Below are 22,141 nucleotides of genomic sequence, written 5' to 3'. Positions count from 1 at the left end.
TTTTGTAGTTCTGGGCGTGCTTCATCCTCGGCTTCAATCTCCAGCAGTAGTTGATCCAGACGCTCCTGTGTATGGTCCTTTTGCTTGCGGACCTCTTCCAGTTGAGTCTTTAGTCCTGCGATTTCCTTTTCCTGATGGGCGTTGTCTTCCTCCAGCAAGCGTGCCTGTGCCACTAAGTGATGAGCTAAGCTTCCGACGATCCGGCTCCATTCTTTTGAACTGTAGGCCTGCGTGGGATCGTGGGACATGAGCTGGTCTACGTTGGCGTCCAGTTCCTGTCGGGTCAGGTGTTTCGGATCGCCAGTGTCCTTGGGCAGACAGCCGGTTGTCATGGCTCTCAGCCAAGCATCGAGAGCGTTCCAGTGGTCCGCAGGACTGGATGCGCGTGACATTCTGGCTCACTGTAGGCGAGAGAAACACAAAACACACAAAAAGGGCAAATGCAAGCTTGTCTTGAGGCTAACGAGCTATAGTACGGCTGTGCGTCTATGGACTACGCGGGTCAGTGTAGGACCCGGAATAGAGGCTGCTCGGTTGTCACTCTATTATTTAGTTTCCTTGGGGCTCTTTTGGTGAACTGAAAGAAACAAATCACAACAGAAACAAAACAAAGCAAAGGAAGAGAAAATCAAGAGTTAAAAAAACAAAATCAAACCAAAATATCACAGGGAAAATAACACCTAAGTGAATTGACCTGCGATGCCGTGTAACACAACCTGGTAATCTCTGAGGTATCAACCGGCCGACCACACCACGTGCTGATGCGTGCCGCAACCAGTGAGCAGAGATAAAAGGACCCAAGAATCACCGCACGGTTAGTGTCGGCAACGCCAGTCAGTAGACTCGCCCACTGAGATCAACCAGAGATTCCCCCAATCCACCGCAGGTGCTGAGGTAATTTTTCCTTTTTACCTGTAAAACACGCAAGACGGAATGAACAAGTGAATTAAGGTTTTCTTGCTTGAACCAAATTGGGTAATTTAGGTATGTGGAAATAAACAAAACTACAATAAACCTGTAAAAGGGGTAGGGTAGTAAAATAATAAAAAAAAAAAACTTTGAAGAGAAAAATTAATCTAATCTGAAAAAAGACACGGATGATAGTTATTGCAAATAACCTAACCCGATTGATTGGAAGTTAGCACAATCCAATGCAGGTGGAAGCAGGACGGGAGTGGTAGACAGCTGCAGTATGGTTTGGGGCCTCAAGGGGGCGTCCTTCCTCTCCGTGGTTCACCCTGACTGTTTAACACAATTTTCATTCACATTGGTTTAAACTCAAATCCAAATAAGCCTGGGGAAATTCACAGAGAATTAGAATGTTTTTTTTTTTTATAATAATCACAATAACACTGAGGTTATTTGTAATGATTATAAAACAATCATCGAGAAAAGTATAAATAGGATTGATTTAATACAGAATAAGTAGACGGCTGATAGCTGGCTTGGGAAGGGTGTGAGCCCTAGGTGGCGCCTTGCTTTTCGGGGGGACTATCAGTGCCTGGAATGTGAGAGATTTATAATGGGAGGAAAGACAACAAATTTGTTTCAATTCAAATCAAATCTAGATACACTGGGGAAAGAGAGAAAAAAAAAAAAAAAAAGGTTTTTGTTTTTGCAGAGAAATCAGAATGTTTCCTGATAATAATCACCACAACCCTGAGGTTATTAGTAATTATTATAAAATAAAACAAAACAGAAAAATCGAGACAGAAATGGGAAACTGGCAGGGCAGAGTGAATTAGTCAGAAAAGTGATAGCCGACCTGGAGCGGTGCTGCCACTAGGGGGCTTTTGCCTCTCTCCAAGTGAACTATCAGTGATTTAGGCTGAGGAATGTTATAATTTTAAGCTCCAATTCAACTTTTGGGAATTAAAACTCAAAATAAAATGCCTCAGTCCAAAACAGAAGGATTGTTTTAACGAACTAGGAAGCTGTAAATGCAAATATGTATTTAGGCAGCTTACTCGGTAAACGTCGCAGTAAATTTGGAGGAAAACACAATTTGAGGAATAAGCAATAAATAGCAGGTCTTATCTGCTATTGCCCATGCGATGGCAGTGTCACGCCCACGTGGAACAAAATCACAAGCGTGGTGATTTGAGACTGATGCGATCATGCGCGCCTGTAAAGACTGATTTCAGGACTCAAAAGTTTTTCGTGCGCATAGACTTTTTGCAAAAACACAATTACACATACAAGTATACGTTTGAAGATCACGGCGGATCTTTTTGTGCTCGTCTGCACAGAAAATGACACGGGATTTGCACCGGATAGCTAGCCCGGTGTTTTTAAACCGAGTTTATCGTTGTTAACAACATAGAATAAAAATCTTCTACTGATCGGGAGGAATCTCGCTCCCGCAGTTATAAAAATACCGGTATTATGCCTGAGTGAAGATTTCTTCGTTCAAACAACAGGACTTTGGACAGTATTAAATTTGTACACAGCCAAACAACAGAGTTTCCTTTGCTTTAGACTTCTTTGTTTAAAATACTGTGACTGCAGTTCTCCTCACATGCAGTAGTGCGGGAAAGAAATGCTTTAGACTTCTTCGGATTTTTTTTTGACACGGCTTTTCGCCTTGCTCAGTATTTGAATCGACTCGTCAATACAACATGCAAACGCGCGTACACAATATTAAACTCCCAAAATCACACATGAATATGAATATGAATTTTGTCCCAAAAATGAAGTTTGAAAACGTCCGCATTCTCCACCATTAATATGTAACAACAATGAATTATGTTGAAGGGAATTAGCACTCAAATGAGGGGTAATATTCATAAGATGATGAATATGTATATTGCATACACAAATTAAATTATTCCAAATAAGGAATAGTCTACCTCACCGTATATGAATAATTAACACGATTGCTCGTAGTAAATATTCATATAGGTCGGTACAATTATATCAATTGTCAGGGTAAATTTCATATAGTTCAAATTCAGTTATTGCGCAATCTGTCCGTTTAGCGAACTGTATGCGACTTCCTTATTCGAATCTACAGGCCTGTAAACAACGACAATAACCCTCCTCTGGCCACAAGGATGGATATTTTCGTGTAAGGCACCTTAGATATCACAATAGTTAAACCAAGTAGAGCGTTGTAGCTTAAATCATATCTTCAGGGACTTCAAATGATGGAACAATGAAACAGATTCAATTCAAAGATTATATGGAGTTTAATAAAACAACTAAAGATTACGTATACTACTTAAAACACGCAGGAGTAAATATGCATAACAAAACAATAATACAAAAATGATGATCATACGAAATATTGGAGAGAGAGAAGAGAGAGAGGGAGAGAGAGAGAGAGAGAAGGAAAAGAGGTTTAGTGAGTGAGAGAGAGAGAGAGAGAGAGAGAAAGCGATTCTCAGGACCTAAACAATTCAAACAGTTACTTTCACAAAGGGACCCAAAGGCTTTAGAAAGTTCTCAGACAACCTTAACACAGCATTCCTTTTCAGATTTGCGATATTAAAATGGTAACGTTACTTGCTTTTGATATGGCCCCTGTTTGTGCAGTTGGTTTGAAAAAGGCAGCGTGTCCAACGGGTCTTCCGCCTGGAGGTGGATGATGAAATGGCCTCAGCGGCAGCACTTAGAAAGATGACTAATCGTGCATTTGTTTCGTTCGTGAATACACTGAACGAAGGACAAAATATCAACTGAGATAGACAAAAGAAAAAGACTTAGATTAAAGCTTATAGTTATAGTAATTTGGGTATAGGGATCATGACACACAACAAGAAATATATTTTCACATTTCAATACAATTTTAAAAGGGTAATCTTTGGTCACACGTGGTCAGGTATGAGAGTGTCTCTGCGTTTGTGTGTGTGCGTGTGGTGCATGTGGAGTCATTTGCAGTTCATTCGAAGTCCGCACCGCGTGGTGAACTTTTGCTCTCTGGCTCAGGGGAAGTCCGTATGTGTGTGTGTATGTGTGTGCGTGTTTCTTGAGATGTGATGAGCATCTGGTTGAACAAAGTTTTGTTGTTTGTGAAGTGTTAATCATGTTGGGAAATCCCGCAAGGTCTCCCGTCAGCGTGGCGCCTCGCTGGTCAGCAGATCCCCGCAGAGCAGTAAAACAGAATGTTTTTTTTTTGTTTACTCAGGAACAAGAGATCTGTGTTCTCAGATCGGCAATCAATGATTTATGCAAATGGTAGACGCCGTTTGCTCGTCACATGTCTCCAGTAATCTAATCACATGAATAATTTGCTATGTGTCAGGTCCGAAAAGAACAGAGTGTTTGTTAGAACACCAGAATCCAGTAATTTAATCAAGGTAGCAGAAACTGACCATCTGCTTTGTACTACAACAGAATCACTGAAGGACAGAGAAACAATAACAGAAGAAAAGAGAAACACAAGAACTACAACTGACTTCCATCCACACTGAGTGTGAAACCAGTTTACAAACCAGTTTAACATTTTATGGATATTTAATATTTATTAATCATATGTCTGTGAATCTACAGCATGAGATCCACCAATGTTTCTGAATATATATATATATATATATATATATATATATATATATATATATATATATATATATATATAGTGTTGCCAGTATTTTACTGTAAAAAAGCCTGGTAAGGTCTAACAGTTTGTGAAATGAATAACTAGGAATTGTATTAAATGATTCTTCCATTTTCCTCAAAATCTTGGGTAGGCTCCCTCCCCTCCCCATATGAGCCGCCACTGGTGCTTAATAATAAGATGGAACAATTCTAACCCAAAATGTAAATAACGAAATAATTATCAAAGTTTTGCGGCGTAATGATCACTGATGGTTGGTGTCAATAACAGTAAAGGAACACAGTCCTGTTATTATTCCTGCTTTGTGTTTGAATCAGCCGGTAGGTCCTGGACTGTCGCTGGACAGCATCATCACTCAATGGAGGCGACGGCCTATGCTGTGCTGGCACTTGTGAAGGACAAAGACTTTAATAAAGCAGGAGAGGCAGTGCGCTGGCTGCGTTCACAACAGTCCCATTTTGGTGGATCCGGCACCACACAGGTATCACATCATTATTTTTTTTAAATTCATGTTCCTCCTCCCGAAGCAGCCTGTCACTCACATCAGATCCACCAATAGAAAACCACAAAAGCATTTTTTTGTGTGTACACAACCACCCTATAATGATAAAATATGATCTGTTGCAAGAAAGTTATGTTGGTGAATATAGTCTATTAATAATAAATAACCACTTTTGGCCGGGGATAAGATAAGTGAATTATTCTACTTTATGATGCTGAATACTACTTCACCTGATCATCTTTGATGCTGGCTTCCTTTGAAACAATGTTTACCAAAACATATCATTAGTTGCAAAGACAACAAACTCCCATAAAACGACAAGAGTCAAACTGGCCAACTAGATGAAATGTTGATCACCATAATGGTGACCAAATATATACTTTAACTTTAGCTTAAAGTTTACTAAAACTTAACATTCCCGCCCAAAAAAAGGAGTGAGGCCTGGTTGAGTTAGTAAGTAGTGTGCTGTCACCACGTCCAAGAGACACTGTTATTTCCACCCTGAATCTAAACCCCCTTACTGCGGCTTTCCTAAAGCAGATGAACTTAAGAAACAGTGGTTCACAAGTTGTGCTTACGGAGGTGCTTCGGGTCGATCAACTTGTTCTTCTTGACTGTCATTATCCGACTCAGACTCAAACTGATATGGCAACACTGATGCCATAGTTAGCATACGTGTTTACAGCATCTCAGGAAGCCTCTGGAGCTGATACTCACTGGTTATGGTAAGGGATATTACATTTCCAGCACAAGTTCTAAGCGGCAGACCAATCAGAACAGACTCGTGCCAGCTGACCAATCAGAAAAGACTCGTGCCAGCTGACCAATCAGAACAGACTCGTGCCAGCTGACCAATCAGAACAGACTAAGCTTTTTGAAAGGCAGATTTTAAAGAAACCAAAGCTAAAACAGAGGGTGGAAATGTGCGCTGCAACAATGTATATTGTAAGAAACTAATATTTTTGAACATTAAGTGAAGTAAATGTATTATAGTAGACCTCATACAAACAAGGAACCTGTAAGTGAGCATAATAGGTCCCCTTTAAAAAGGATGCAAAAGTACTTTTTTACTATACTGTTGTGATCACTTTTATGTAAAAATATCTGACACAAACATTCTTCAGAATTTCTCCTTTTGTCTTAAAGTAGAAACAGTAGAAGAAAAGTCATATTTGGATGCTCCTGTTTTAGGCGACCATCATGGTGTTCCAGGCCGTGGCTGAATATCATACAGAGATGAAGAACCTACAAAGCTTGGATGTGGAGCTCACAGTGGAAGGAATAAACAGACCTACCAGATGGATTTTTAAAAGACAGAGTGTACATATTGCATGGACAGACCAGGTAAAATGCATTGCTGATGGGTTTTGTTTCCTTTTCCGGATGACAAAATAAGTTAAAGATTGCAGTGAATGAGGAATTATGGAAGCTTTGCCATTCATGACATGAACACAACTTCAATGGATCACATCAACTGGTACATCATTATTTGATTGTTCTGATGACACAATTATCTGCACATGTTCATTCAACAGATCTGGCTAAATAAATACTTGAATGTGACTGCAACAGGAACTGGAACAGCAACTCTCACAGTGAGTTTGAGTGTTTACACTGTAAAAAAAAAAAAACTACATATTTTCCAGTTTTCCAAACTGTAAAACTTTAATTAAAACTACTGTTAATTATACAGTTATTTACTGTAATCTACGGTATGTTACTGTAAAGATACCATGCACTAAACTAAAAATCGAGTTTCATTTCATTTGCTATCTATCTATCATCTATCTGTCTGTCTGTCTATTCTACTGTTTGGGAAATAAACATTATTAATATTATAAATGGAAAACAAAGACATAATGTATTATATATGAAAGTGTTTTTGGCCTTTTTCAGGTGTTCACAGTGTATTATGCCAAACCTGTTGAGAAATCTGACTGTAAACTCTTTGATTTGAGTGTTAAAATGGAACACGAGCATGGCGGTAAGATCGAAAGTTGTTTCATTGTTCATAGCTGTAAAGCTGAAACTCGCAGTGTGTAATATCAGTATTTGAATTATCTTTCCATGCAGTACATTTCCTTGGAGCCATTGAAAGCTACAAGCTTACTGTGGAAATCCTGTGAGTGAAAATATGACCAAGTTTCTTCTTCAAGTTTCAAGTTTCTTCTTGTTTTAATGCACAAACAGGGACTGAGTTCATAAACCTGTAAATAATATATTATATAGATTTATTTATCTCCACAGATACAAAAACCAAACAACAGATGCCAGGACTGTTCTGGATGTCGGTTTACTGACAGGATTTCAAAAGCACGAAGGAGGTCCTACAGAGGTGCTGTGAGGATATGAAATTTCATATTAAGAAACATACATTGCAGATATTTGAACTATAAAAAAATTAATAAAAAAATCACACTCCAGGACTATTTAAGTGAACTGCAAATAAGCTAGAAAAACTTCATCATGAGGAATATTATATACACAGCAAAATCCCCAGAGCTAAATTAACTCTGCTCAGATATGGTTCCACTCTAAAGAGTGTTTAAGTAACACTTAAGTCAGAGTTAAAGTTAAAGAGATTGATTAAGTGATTGATTAAGTGATGATTGAGCATTAATGAGGAATACCTGCTGTTAACAAGCAGAATCACTGAAGGAGAGAGAAACAACAAGAACAGAATAAAAGCGAAACACAAGAACTACAACTGACTTCAGCCACAGCCTTAGATGAAATCAACTGAAGAGAAAAGAAGACATTAAATCTGTGATTTCTTTGTTATCTTTGCTATTCAAGTATTATACTAATCTTTCTTTCTCTTGGATTAGAAATAAGTATGTTTTATTCATTCTCATCTGAACTTCTGTTCATTTTAAGTTCATTTTTACCTGTACTTCTGAACCAGCTGTTTTATCATGCATGTTCAATTTCTGTTGTTTTTGCTCTTCCTGCTCTGCAATGCTTTTGCTGCTGCTTCAGGGGCTTGGCCCCGTATCGCTGCTTGCAACTATATTTCTGCTTGTTATCATCAGGTGTTCATCACTAACATTCAATCATCACTTAAAGGTGATCTAAGTAACTTTTGTACCTTAACTGAACAGCTTCGGAGTCATTGGAATGGTTATATTACTTATTTCGGGTTGAATGGTGGTCGTTTCGCACCCCCCTGGTGCCCGTGAGCAGAAAATCCGCACTTGCAACTTTGAGCCGGCGGGCCGCCGTGTCAGGAAGTATTGCGTGATATCAGGTCTCGCGATGTAAACAATTGCTTTACGGCTAAAAGAAATCTGCTATGCTGTCATTATTGCGCTCCCTCACGCTGTTCGAACCCGAATGAAGAAGACGTTTTAAAGAATGTCCCATCTGCTTTGATGTCGTTGATACTAGCCATGGTGTTTGAGAATCGCCAACGAGTTTTTACAACAGTGTTGTCAAATATCTATTCCGAAGCTGTGGGGGGAGCTCTAGAGAGAAACCTGCGAGCAAAAAGCGAGAATATAGCGAAGATATCCCGAAACTACTGAGCCCTGCTTTAATTAATCATTTTATTATTTTATTAGCTTCAACTCTGATTCAGAGTTACTTTAACACTCTTTAGAGTGGGACCATATGTACTCTTGAGCAGAGTTAAGGGCTGTTTACACAACACCATTTTCAGCTAAAAACGTAAAATGTTTTATGCGTTTTGGCTGTTGATTTACATGACAACAGCATTGTGGGTGCCTGACAACGCAAACTTTTAAAAACTTATTTTTAAATAAGTTTGATTGATGTATAGTGTTTCATCGCCATCTAATGGCCTTGTCAGCAGAATACAGCATTTTAGTTGCTTTGGGGGATCTGTGTGATTGGGGATCGTTTTGACAATGGTGTATGTGGAAAACTCAAAGGAAAAACTTCTCAGATTTAAGCATACCATTTTTGGGTAAACATACCCTTAATTTAACTCTGGGGATTTTGCTGTGTAGAAGTGAACTGTAAATATAATGTAAGTGTCATAACTGAAAAGCAAAAAGAGCTTTTACTGACCCTAAACTCCAATGACTTCTTCTGAAAGTCACAACAGACCAACAGAGATCATCTGAATCCACAGTGAAATGTACCGAACAAACAGATAATGCTCTATTGAGACATTCAAATAGTTGGAAATAAACTTTTACTAGTATTAGGATTCTTTGGAAGCTAATGTTATTTTTAGTTCACTGATTAATTTTTCTCCTGCTTGTCACTTCATCTGTCAGTGATCAGAGACAAAGAGCTCATGATGAAGAAGTAGATCTGTGTGTGCAGGCAGTCCATGTCAATCTCTATGATGTCAAAGAAAAGGAAGTGAAAATGGGTCGTTTTTGCAGCTTGGTTTCTATAAAAGCTGTTTATGGACTAACAAGGAAGTTTTGAGTTTTTAAGCATACACAATTTTTTATGGTACTGAAGGATTCAAATTTAAGAATATGTTTTAGATCTGCTGATCCTACTTCCTTACATAACATCACATGAAAAACTAAGGTAAATTACACTGTATTGGGCATTCAAGGTGAACATGATGGCATCAATTTACTGATCAGAAGTCAGCTGTAAGTCAGCTGTCTAAACATTGTCGACCCGGATGGAGACAAAGGAAACTCAAAGAATTTTAAGCTCAAAGAACTGAATCTTGAAACTTCAAGCTCAACAAAAGATCTGACAAAGATTGCCAGACTGAATCTTTCCAGCTTCCTCCAGATTGAAAACTTCAAGCTCCAAAAAGATCTCAATGCCTGACTGAGTTCCAGACTGAATCTTGAAACTTCAAGCTCAAAGATCTCAACAAAGCTGACTGAGTTCCAGACGAAATTTTTCTGTACAACCAATGATTCGGTGAGTTTCACTCCATTCAAAGAACCTTTGCAGACCAGTACAAAATTGTTTTTTCTTCTGCGTCGTTCAGAGAAGTAGTTAACAAACAGCTGTAGAGTTTGGTCAACTAAAGATAAGCCTCTAAAAAAGTTTTCTTTTAGAGATGAAATTTATCCCCTGTTGTTGGCAGGGAAGATTAACAGTTACATGTTAATATTGTGTGTATGTAGAGAAGACCTATCTGTAAGCTAGAGAAATTTAGCGTCATGTGCTAATAAGATTGTACCCTCTGTTTGCAAGACAGTAGAGAGAAGTTTTTTTTAGTGTTTGTTTGTGGTAACAGAAATTCACAAAATGTTTAGGAAAAGTACTAGACAGATTACACCTTTTTGGAAAGATAGTGAATTCAAGTCTTTGTTATCAGAGCACATGGACTCCATCGTGACTGAGAAAGTCAGATTGAATTTAACAAAGAAATTTGGCATTGAGGCAGACAAAGTATGGTCAATTGAAGATTGCAAGAAAGTGTTGGGTGCATGTATCAGGAAGAAAAATGTGAAAGGCATTATCTGTTGTCACAGAGAATTTAGCTTATCCATTGCACAAGAACAAGCTTGTTGTATTGCTACGTTAAACGATCAGAACAAACAATTGAAGACTCGCATGTCCTGTCTCAAGACAAAGGTGGGCCATAACAAAGCCTCAACCAAATGTGATTTAGAAGACCAACAGTCAGATGAAAGCTATCCTGATTTACAGTCTTTTGATAGTATAGAGGACAATGTCAATGCAGATGTAAATGCAGTTGAAGTGTGCGTAGCTAGACAAAAGCCTCAGGGAAAAGGTGTTGATACAGTTTAATTTGCAACCCCCATATTGCAGCCACAAGCAGTCAAAACATCTTTAGATCCTAAAGATATCGAGAGACTTGCTGAAAGTTTGCCATCAGTGCAAAGAAATTTTTCTGAGTTTAGAAGAGAGTTGTCCAAAAAGATGCGGCTCTATGAAATGTCTCTATCTGAAATCACCCAGCTAATATCACAGATCTTGACTGAGTCAGAATTCAATGATTTTGAAAGTGCTGTAAACAATTCTGAGTTTCAAAATGTCAGTAAAGGCGATTTGAGAGAAGGTGTTTTGAAAATCCTAAAGAATATCTTAGGACCCAAAATCGATTGGTTGAAAATTACTAATTGTGTACAAAAGAAGGGTGAAACTGTTTGTGAGTACACAGAACGATTCTGTCAGTCAGCTGCAGTGTACAGTGGAATTGCAGACACGCCAGAGAAGGTGTTAATGGCCCTTTGGTTCGCACATGGTTTCATTGTCTTTTGCCAGAACACAGAAAGGCGTTGCCTTACTTAAACATCACATGGTGTACGAGAACCCTGGAAGACAACTTGGACAGTTTAGCTATTTGGGAGAGAGATTCTGATGTCAAAGAGAGAGTAAGAATTGCAGCAGTTTCTGTTAAGCTCAACTCAGAGAAGCCAAAGAAACGCAAAAGTCCTAGAGAAGCCAGTTGTTCTTACTGTGGCAAGCACGGACATTTTGGAAAAGAATGTAGAAAAAACAAAAATAACTTAAGACAAGTTAACAATGTTATGCAGATTTTACTACATTTGTTTGCTACTTTGAAGCAACCCCTCCCCTCGTCATTGGACTCGTGGGTAAGCTTTTTGAGGTGTTAACCATTTGGGCTGTGATTGCTTAATCTCCCCAGTAACTCACAACAAAGATGAAAGACTTATTGACTGTCACAGCCTTTGTTTGGGGGACATTCAGTATACTCACAGCCTTAAATGTTATGCCACAGAATATTGCAGTCAGACAACCATCCTCTGTTAATGATGTCTACAAGGACTGATGTTTCACTGGAGAATGGAAATGTGCCAATTTTCTCACACACTGTACAGTGTGTACACAACACAGGGACAGAATAGGACACGGACAAGTGAGGTGCCCTGGGAAGAACTGAACGCAACAGGCTTCGGGGGTGAACCCAGGGTGAAGACACTACCTCATAGGCCTTTCCCGATTTAGTCCATCCTTACCTCACTGGTCCATAGGTGTCAAATAAATTAAGAAATAGGGAAAGAATGAAACGACAACAGTAGACTCTGAAAACGATAGAACCATAGTGTTTAAACTGCTACAACCGTAGTGTTTTGAAGAAATACTGCTCTCTGTTTTTCTGTTTTCTGTCTTACAGTGTGCAGATAAAACTTGATGGCTTTTCCGAGATCCATATGCAACGACCGTCTCATCTGCGTATGAAGCCCCAACCTCAAGAAGACAACCAGACCCACTGCTGAACGAACTATCACCAAAGAAAATGAAAAATACACAACGCAGAAAATTCACGGACCCTAAATTGCATGTTTTGTTTCTGTGTCAGCATGCAATTACAGATGAACAACACAGATCATGCTTGTGCCTGTAACTTTTTCAAGTTACAAGAATGAACTTTTAAGTGTCTAAATTTGTATTTTTGTGAGAGTTTTTAAGAACTCTCAAAGAGGGGACCATTATCTCAGTTGGGGCAATTGCCTCTATTGTCCTTAGATGATTAGATTTAGTGGTCATCCCTAACTAAGGCTGTGTGCATGGTCAGCACCATTAAGGACAGCCCACTGAAATGCCTATAAAGAAACCATGTAAAGTTACGTTAGTCAGACTGTTTGGAAGAAATGCAGCAACGTCCTCAATAAAGAATATAACTTCTTGAACGTATCCCAAACGTCTCCTGGTTTTGCTGAAAAAGGTTACAACAGTACAATGACATATTGTATGTCAAAAGAGCATTAGATTCGAAAATTAGGTTTCTCATGTCATTATGCCTTTAATACACTGATTTTTGATTTACATAATATGGCAGACATGGTAGAAAAGGGCGATCTTTCTAACCAATGTCTGGCAAAATCTGTTTAATCAAATAAATGACAAAAACTTTTTAAATCCATGCATTGTTATAAAAAACACATAAAACCATTGTTTGTTTTTCCTGCACTGGTCAATTTTGAGATTTTGCTTCTATAAGGTGACTTTCTTTCAGACTAGTGGAAAGAAAACATCTAAAATACACATTTAAGTGTTTATTTGAGGTTGTAGATTTAAATCGCAATACATTTCTTGTGAGGTTTTCTTTTTCAGAAATCTCAACTTCAGCAGCACTTACACACACCAAGAATTTGTAACCTGGCTTTATCCAATGCTCTGATTTCAGTCCTGGAAATGAATGCAAATTAGTTCATTTTTAATTAGATAATGCCTCATCTGCGTATTTAATCATCTGCATTTGTAATACAAAATGTAATGTCTTGATGAACTGGAAAAGTATGGTGATTGTCTATTAGTTAAAAATGACCTTATTCACCTGTGGTGTCTTGCCTTAATATTAATAGTAATGTTAAGTACTATTATTAGTTTTGTGACTGTCATAAATGTGCTTTGATTTCTGTCTCATTAGGTTTATCATAAAAATAAAAAAACAGTTTCCTTCAGAATGCACAAGATGTATAATGTGGGACAGCTTCAACCTGCTGCAGTCACTGTGTATGAATATCGCTCACCAGGTGAGCTGCTGGTACATACACACTTTATCCAGAGCTATTTGAGAGAATAATGCAGCAGTCATCTTTTATACGTTTTTTTTTCTTCTAGATTCACGCTGTACAAAGTTCTACCACCCTGAGAGGAAGGATGGCGCTATATACAAACTGTGTCGTGGAGATCATTGCTGGTGTGCAGAAGGTACTGGCATCCAGAATCAATGCAGCAGTTAAATAGATAAATGTTTATTTCATTAATTTTATCTCTCTTTCTCTTTCTCTTTCTCTTTCTCTCTCTCTCTCTCTCTCTCTCTCTCTCTCTCTCTCTCTCTCTCTCTCTCTCTCTCTCTCTCTCTCTGTCTCTCTCTCTCTCTCTCTCTCTCTCTCTCTCTCTGTATATATATATATGTATATATATATATATATATCCCTCTCTCTCCCTCTGTCTGCTAATGTTAATGTGTCAGTGTTAGCTTTATTGAATCAACATCTCTTTTGCTCCAGCAATTGATGTTGACATTTTTTGTAAATTTCATCCATAAATCAATGGTGATGGTGTTGAGTCAATGTTACAATGTGATGTTGGTTCAGCATCATGCTTGCACTCTCAGAAAATGACACACACCAATTACTACTGACTTAAAGCCACACAGCCTGAAATCAACTGCAAATAAAATGTTTGAAAATGTTTGGTCATAGGGTTGTGCCCCGACATCACGATGGAGAGCCACCATCGTGATGCCACGCCCCCCAGCCTGTCAGACCAGCCCAGTCTCACGGCAGTTCGTGTTCGTGTACACCAGTGGTTGGGAACCTATGGCAAGGTCTCTCACCCTTTACCAACAAACGATAAAAAATGTGCGTTTAGACGTGGGTGTTCAGTGCTGTTCGCGAGTGTCAAGAGTCCCCACAGCAATCAACTAACCACTTACGTTTCTGTGGTAACCTACAGCTCCTGCACTGGGATTCAAGCAGCTGCTGCGTGTTTAAGGTGATGGCGAAAATCATTTTAGAACAGCAGCGAAAATGTAAAAGTAGGCTATATAAACTTTATCCTTTTATTTAAACGGGTGCTTTGCTGTGCAAAGAGACATTTCGAAACATTTCACCCGCTGGCCGCTGGTACTTTCACTTTTGCTGCAGAGACCCTTTATGTCAAGTCAAGTCAAGTCACCTTTATTTATATAGCGCTTTTTACAATACAGATTGTATCAAAGCAGCTTCACATTGATAAAATGAAAATAATACAACAAAGTTTGTTTCTAGAAGAAAATTGCATCATTGTCCACCCTAATTAGGCAGATCAATAATATCGTTGAATATTAAATGTCCCCAACTAAGCAAGCCAAAAGCCAAGGCAACAGTGGCAAGGAACCAAAACTCCATCAGGTGACAGAATGGAGAAAAAAACCTTGGGAGAACCCAGGCTCAGTCAGGGGCCAGTTCTCCTCTGGCCAACGAGCGAACAGTGTATGATTATGATCCAGGCAGCATTACAGGTCAGAAGTCAGATTGGTCGTGTCGATGAGGCCGGCACTTCAGGGATGGTTGGATGGTTGGGTCGTGCAGATCCACCATCTAATCTGGATACGGCCGGGGTCCACCTCACTTCAGAAACGGAGAGACTAGTTGACACTTCAGTACTGCGTTGTCGTCGCATCCAGGCGCGGGTCCTTCATCTGATCTGGATACGGCCTGGATCTGGCGGACTGCGGTAAACCTCGGTATAAGCAGAAAGACTAATATTAACGTAGACGCCATTTTTCTTATGATGTAACGAGTTCATGGATTCATGGGAAGTGTTCCCGGTTCAAGCTGGCCTAATCTATGCAGCCTAATATGGAATTATAGAAGTCTATAATGTATTATGTGAATGCTAAGTCAAATAGATGTGTTTTTAGTCTAGCTTTGAACTGACAGAGTGTGTCTGCTTCCCGGACAATGTTAGGAAGACTGTTCCAGAGTTTTGGTGCTAAATAGGAAAAGGATCTACCGCCAGTAGGGATGTCCCGATACCACTTTTTGCAGAACGAGTCCGATACCGATACTGTAATTTTTGGTACTCGCCGATACCGATACCGTAACCGATACCTGAATTTTCACTGCATTTGTAATTTTCAAATGTATTAGTAGATAAACCAAAAGATTATAAATCATATTAGTTGGCTTAATTTGTTCATCAAATATATATATTTCTTTCAGTTATTTTCATGCTTAATTAAGCCTGCTAAAATGCATTGTATGAGCTTCTGTACTGTACTTCTGTACTGTCATTGTTCATTCTATTGCTCTATCATATTTTATCTTTCATTTAATAGCACAGCACATATTTAGAGCTGCTTCAGCAGGGCTCAGTGCTGAGGACTGGGTCAGCGGTTCAAATGTTTGTCAAAACCAGTGAAATATCAATTATTTAATCCAATTTTGAGACTACAACAAAAACTAGCAGCCTAATTAATGTGAATTTAAAACAAGTAAGCAGTCAGTAACAAAATAAAAACAATCAATCGAATTACAAATAGGATAAATATATACAATACAACAAAGAAAGGCTACAAATGAAATAAACAGTGTTTTTAGAGTTTTTTCAGGTAGATCTAACAGGTACAGACATTTGAATAAAGTAATCAAATGTGAAAAAAGCATATTCATTACTGTATAAATTATATATAGATGTTAAAAACCAGTTTACAAACCAGTTTACGATTATTTCTTTCCTACATGTACAAAAGTTCTTGTTGAGAATTAACAGAGATTTAGTTATTAATAAAATTTGTTGTCACCATGATGGAGATCAGTATTTGCTTTAGTTGGTCTCTTGTCCCTGGACTTCTTACCTTTTATCTCTCTCTGGCTGCTGTAACAGTGAGTTTATAAAACACATTTGTTATGGCAAGAAACAGTCAAGAGGAAGATGATCAGGTGTTTTTATTTTTTTGTGATGATGTCACAATCATCCTGGACATGCCTGATTTTTAGTTTTTTCCTGTATATAGTCATTGAAATTATAGTTATATTTAGCATATATCTGTGAATCTACAAAATGAAATCAATATTTCTGTAATCAAGTCTTCTGAAGAATATCGTAATCATATAGTGCATTCAATTTTATTTTACTCCTGCTTGACTGAGACCCACACAGATATCAACAATCAGCATATGAATCTCAACAATGGTGAAAAGTTTCATGTCGCAATGCATGCTGGGTTCCAGGATAATATAAAACTCCCAGCATGCACTGCTGCATGAATAATAATAATAATAATAAAAAATAAATATTTTCACCATTGTTGAGATTAATGTGCTAAATTGTGATATCTCAGTGTTTCTAAAACACAGTGTAGCTCTGTTTCTCTGCTTATGCATCATGTGTTAAAAAAAAAAGAGTCATTGTATCTTATTGCTGCGTTTTCACAGTGGTGGTAATGCAACACTTTTGATTGAGGATTAAACTCTGAATAAGTGAGAATGAATTCCTTAGTGAATGAACAAGCAAAATGATGATTTTGTCATCATAATCATTATAACTGCAGTCATTCATAAACTGTGTGTGCACAAGAGTGACTTGCAAAAACACAGCTCAAGCAGCAAAAGAAAAATTAATGTTTTAGCATCAGCATCCCAACTAAAGCAAGCACTGATCTCTATAACGGTAACTTCAAACCAAACATTTTCAATTAAACATCTCAATAACAACTTCTGTATGACAGAAATAAAGTCATACTGGTTAATAATAAGTGTAATAATGTGTAATGGCTGGAAGTCAGTCGTAGTTATTGTGTTTCTCTATTTTCTGTTCTTGTGTTTCTCTTTTCTTCAGTGATTCTGCTTACAATCACTTACATATTCCCTTAATTATCTCACTGCATTGTTACTTTTTACTCATAGTGTGGATTTCCCTGTGGGGTTGAAAGGGTTAACTGTGTAAGATAAAAAAGACACACCCACAAAATGTATTTTAACCCTCTGAGGTCTGAGCTGTTTTCTGGGCCCTGGAGGTGTTCTGACATGCTCTGACATTTCTGGTTATTTCTGTTACTTGTGACATTTTCATGGCTAAAGTCTAATTACACTGTATTCAGCACAAACTCTGCTACAATAATATATCAGCAGCATGTATGTAAAAGTTTGTAGTTTTGAGATAATGACATTTATGCGTGGTTTTTGAAAATACAAAAAAAAATTCTCACTGAAATAAGGCCATGAAACCCATACTGATTATTTCTTCACAAGACTTTTGAAAATTGTATGACGTAGCCTAGAATATTTGCTGCAAAACTATGTGAAAATCACCCTGACTGCTCATTCAGATAAGACAATATATTGATTTAAAAATTTTACGACGTGTTTTGTGTGAAAAAGCCTTATGCGAGAGCTCATTAATATGTAAGCTTTTCTCACCTGAGAAAGACAAAGAACCTCCCCTAACGGCCCTATTAGGAGCTATCAGGCCCCTATCATTCTGAGCAACCTTGCACAATACTGTAAATGAGGAGATTTAAAAAATAATGGCTTTTAAATTGTTTGGATTTATTTACAACACAACATAATCCAAAGATACACAACAAATGCCAAAAAAGCACTTCAAAGACAGAGACCTTTGTGCCATTCCTAAAAACATTGTACATACCTTTCATTTCCAAGATTTTCACTTTACCATGTTCACGTACTGAGACTCATGTGAATGTTGAAGTCCTCAGTGGCATCTGGGACCTGAAAAAAAAAAAAGTGAACATACTGATATCAAGAGAAAGGCCTGCACGATTTTGGAAATAAATATTAGATTTTTCTGGTTAAAATTGCTTTTTAAAATTCCTTTTTAAAATTCACAGAATACACACACACACACACGTTTCCAACGATATATAATATAATGAACACCAGGTTTGTTGTGCCTTGTAGGCATAAGGTATATGCGCAGTGCGGATAAAATAATAATAACAATAAATAACCTATAGCAGCCTATAAATCTTCCAAAAGAAGCTAGAGAAAAATATATTGATTATCATGTTACTTCAAATGTTTCCATCCGTTATGATGATATGAAATGAGATAATAATAAAAACATGAAGCCGTTTGGTGCGTTTTGCTTTCATCCAAAATATGATACATTCAAACGCGATCGCTTGCAAAATATGATACATTCAAACGCGATCGCTTGCAAAATATGATACATTCAAACGCGATCACTCTCAAATATAAAACATTATGGTTACCATAAACATATCTATGTTTGAGCAGATATCCACAAACACAGTAAACACATATGATACATTCAAACGCGATCGCTTGCAAAATATGATACATTCAAACGCGATCGCTTGCAAAATATGATACATTCAAACGCGATCGCTTGCAAAATATGATACATTCAAACGCGATCGCTTGCAAAATATGATACATTCAAACGCGATCACTCTCAAATATAAAACATTATGGTTACCATAAACATATCTATGTTTGAGCAGATATCCACAAACACAGTAAACACGGGTCTAAATATTATAATATTCCCCATATATCTAGCAACAGTTCAGCTGCAACGTGACATTTATGCAACAATAACAAACTAGGCTATGTAAGAATTTCTTACCTTATCTTTCTTGTCTTCAAATCGCGTTCTTCTTCTTCTGAGGTAGCCTAAATCCAATGTAAGCTCAGGCACGTCTTTCAAACTCGACGAAAAGTGAAGTGAAGTGTTTTGTTGTTGAGGTAACGAGCGCGTTCGCGTTCCATGTGGAGATTTGCATGTGAATATCTTTTGCGCGAGTAGGCGTGGCCAAATTAACTGTAATGAGCAAGCGTTTGAGAAGCTGGACATCTTGTTGGTTTTATACAAATTACTTAAACAGAGAATATTTGTTTTCGTTTTGAATCCGATCATTTAAAAGTACACACTTAAATGTTTATAAAGGTATATGGCTCATAAATGTGTGACAAGTATTCGCTGAGTTTTGTTTCAGTTTATAGACGTGCTCAAGAAAAAAAAGTTCACCGCGACGGAGAGGCAGAACGCACACCCTGTTTATTTTCTTTATTTTACAAAAGCACAATGTTTTGATTTGATTGTAAGTGGACACATACAAAAGGAGAAATATCACAGATTCTTTTTTTATATTTCTTTTTTCTGTATGACCATAAATGATGGAGTAATTTAAGTTTATAGTGCTACAATGTGGAGAAAATCCGGCAAAACGCGTCGGCGCGTTTGTCGACCTCAGAGGGTTAACAGTAATAAACTGTAAGTTATAAAACAGGTTTATACTGGCAACACTGTTGCCAGTAGTTTACTGTAAATTTATTTTTTTGGGTCACCATTGTGCAGAAGAGTAGAGCCTGTGCTTCAGTCTAGGAGAAGATCTACAAACATTGATGATTTGCTGCATGTTGCTTTATTTAACAGGCGGTGACTGTGTAGTTGCTGATCCAGTGGAAATCTTTTTATGTACAATAGTTTTTTAGTGGTCTCAAATGAAAGAAGTTCACAGTAATACTTTGCTCACATTATTAATGCATTATAAATTTTAGTTAATACATTTAAATGATAGTTGGTCAATTTAAGGCAGTCGGTTTCTGCAAGTGTAATTAGTTAACTATAATTTAGTGCATTTTTACAGAAACAAACTAGATTACAGTAAAGAACTGTACAATTAACAGTATTTTACTGGCAACAGTGTTGCCAGTATTTTACTGTAAAAAAACCCGGTAAGGTCTAACAGTGTAGGATACTCACCAAGACGGGCGTTATTACATAGTTGTGTGTGAATTCGTCCGTACAAGCGCAAGACGTGAAAGACAATTTAATTCAGCATTCGCGCGCTGAGACGCTGGTTTGTGAGGCGCGCGCTTCGGATGTTTGCGTTCATGAAACTTCTTAACCTGCACACGTCCTGTAATTATGTAGGGAACCACTCGTTATACACTGTTAACCCTTGCTGTAAAAAAGGGCCAAATTCTGACAATATTATATCATTTTCCATTAAAACAGTAATATACCGTAGAAAACAAAACTAGCCTACAGGAATATACTGTGAATTAACATTGCTCAAAATCGACACTCAGAGGCTGTTTTCACAATTGTACCCTATACCCTCATTCACTATTCCCTACATTAGTTCACTAATATTGTCCACTTGACAGAGTGAATGAAAAGAAGTGAGTGAATTGAGAAACTGATGAAAACCTGATAAGCAGAATCACTGAAGGACAGAGAAACAAGAACAGAAAAAAGAGAAACACAAAAACTACAATTGACTACAATTGATTATTTCTTTCATACATGTACAAAAGTTCTTGTTGAGAATTAACAGAGATATAGTTAATAATAAAGTTTGTTGTCACCATGATGGAGATCAGTATTTGCTTTAGTTGGTCACTTGTCCCTTGACTTCTTACCATTCATCTCCCTCTGGCTGCTGTAACAGTGAGTTTATAACACACATTTGTTATGGCAAGAAAGAGCCAAGAGGAAAATGATCAGGTGTTTTGGGCTTTTGTGATGATGTTACAATCATCATGGACATGTCTGAATCTCTGATTTTTTCTGTATTTATTCTTTGACTTTATGGGTATTTCATATTTAGCATATATCTGTAAATCTACAACATAAAATCAATACTATATTAAGGTCTTCTGAAGAATATCGTAATCATATAGTGCATTAAAACATTTTTGAATTCCTGCTTGACTCAGACACACACAGACATCAACAATCAGCACATGAATCTCAACAATGGTGACAATCAAAAGTTTCATGTCGCAATGCATGCTGGGTTCCAGGATAATATAAAACTCCCAGCATGCACTGCTGCAAGAATAAAAAAAAAATTGCCACCGTTGTTGAGATTCATGTGCTAAATTGTGATATCTCTGTGTTTCTATAAGACAGTGTAGCTCTGTTTCTCTGGTTATGCATGATGTGTTAAAAAAATGAATCACTGTAATTTACTGTTATGGTTTAACAGTGGTGCTAATGTAACACTTTTGATTGAGGATGAATTCCTTAGTGAATGACCAGGCAATATGATGATTTTGTCAACATAATCATTATAACCACAATCATTCATAAACTGTGTATGTGTGCACAAGTGTGACTTGCAAAAACACAGCTCACGCAGCAACAGAACCACTAATATTTAGCATCAGCAACCCAACTAAAGCAAGCACTGATCTCTATAATGGTAACTTCAAACCAAACATTTTCAATTAAACATCTCAATAACAACTTCTGTATATGTATGAAATAAAGTCATACTGGTTAATAATAAGTATAATAATGTGTAATGGCTAAAGGGTCAGTTGTAGATCTTGTGTTTCTCTATTTTCTGTTCTAACAGCAGGTGTTCATCACTAATGCTCAACAATCACTTACATATTCCCTTAATTATCTCACTGCAACACTTTCTCAATGTTACTTTTTACTCTTTGTAGTGTGGATTTCCCTGTGGGGTTGAAAGGGTTAACAGTGTAAGATAAAAAGACACACCCACAAAATGTATTTTAACAGTAATAAACTGAAAGTTATAAAACAGGTATATACTGGCAACACTGTTGCCAGTAGTTTACTGTAAAATGTATTTTGTGGGTCACCATTGTGCAGAAGAGTAGAGCCTGTGCTTCAGTCCAGGAGAAGATCTACAAACATTGATGATTTGCTGCATGTTGCTTTATTTAACAGGCAGTGATTGTGTAGTTGCT

General features: G+C 37.5%; 1 protein-coding gene across 1 annotated transcript in view; it reads left to right on the top strand.

Annotated features, from left to right (window-relative positions):
* LOC311077826 (complement C3-like) overlaps positions 1–22,141 on the top strand; it is an 82,115-nt gene that overhangs the window by 44,827 nt on the left and 15,147 nt on the right. The window contains exons 28-35 of the mRNA XM_084106457.1: positions 4,873–5,036; positions 6,249–6,401; positions 6,593–6,652; positions 6,954–7,041; positions 7,131–7,179; positions 7,305–7,392; positions 13,363–13,468; positions 13,557–13,646. Coding sequence (XP_083962583.1) covers positions 4,873–5,036; positions 6,249–6,401; positions 6,593–6,652; positions 6,954–7,041; positions 7,131–7,179; positions 7,305–7,392; positions 13,363–13,468; positions 13,557–13,646 — 798 coding nt within the window. The remainder of the gene's footprint in view (positions 1–4,872; positions 5,037–6,248; positions 6,402–6,592; positions 6,653–6,953; positions 7,042–7,130; positions 7,180–7,304; positions 7,393–13,362; positions 13,469–13,556; positions 13,647–22,141) is intronic.

This window comes from Abramis brama (genome assembly GCF_963993115.1).
Source record: "Abramis brama genome assembly, chromosome: 2".
In the NCBI taxonomy this organism is placed as follows: domain Eukaryota; kingdom Metazoa; phylum Chordata; class Actinopteri; order Cypriniformes; family Leuciscidae; genus Abramis; species Abramis brama.
The sequence above is the reverse complement of the archived record's forward strand: the minus strand, read 5'-3'. Positions and strand labels throughout refer to the sequence as shown.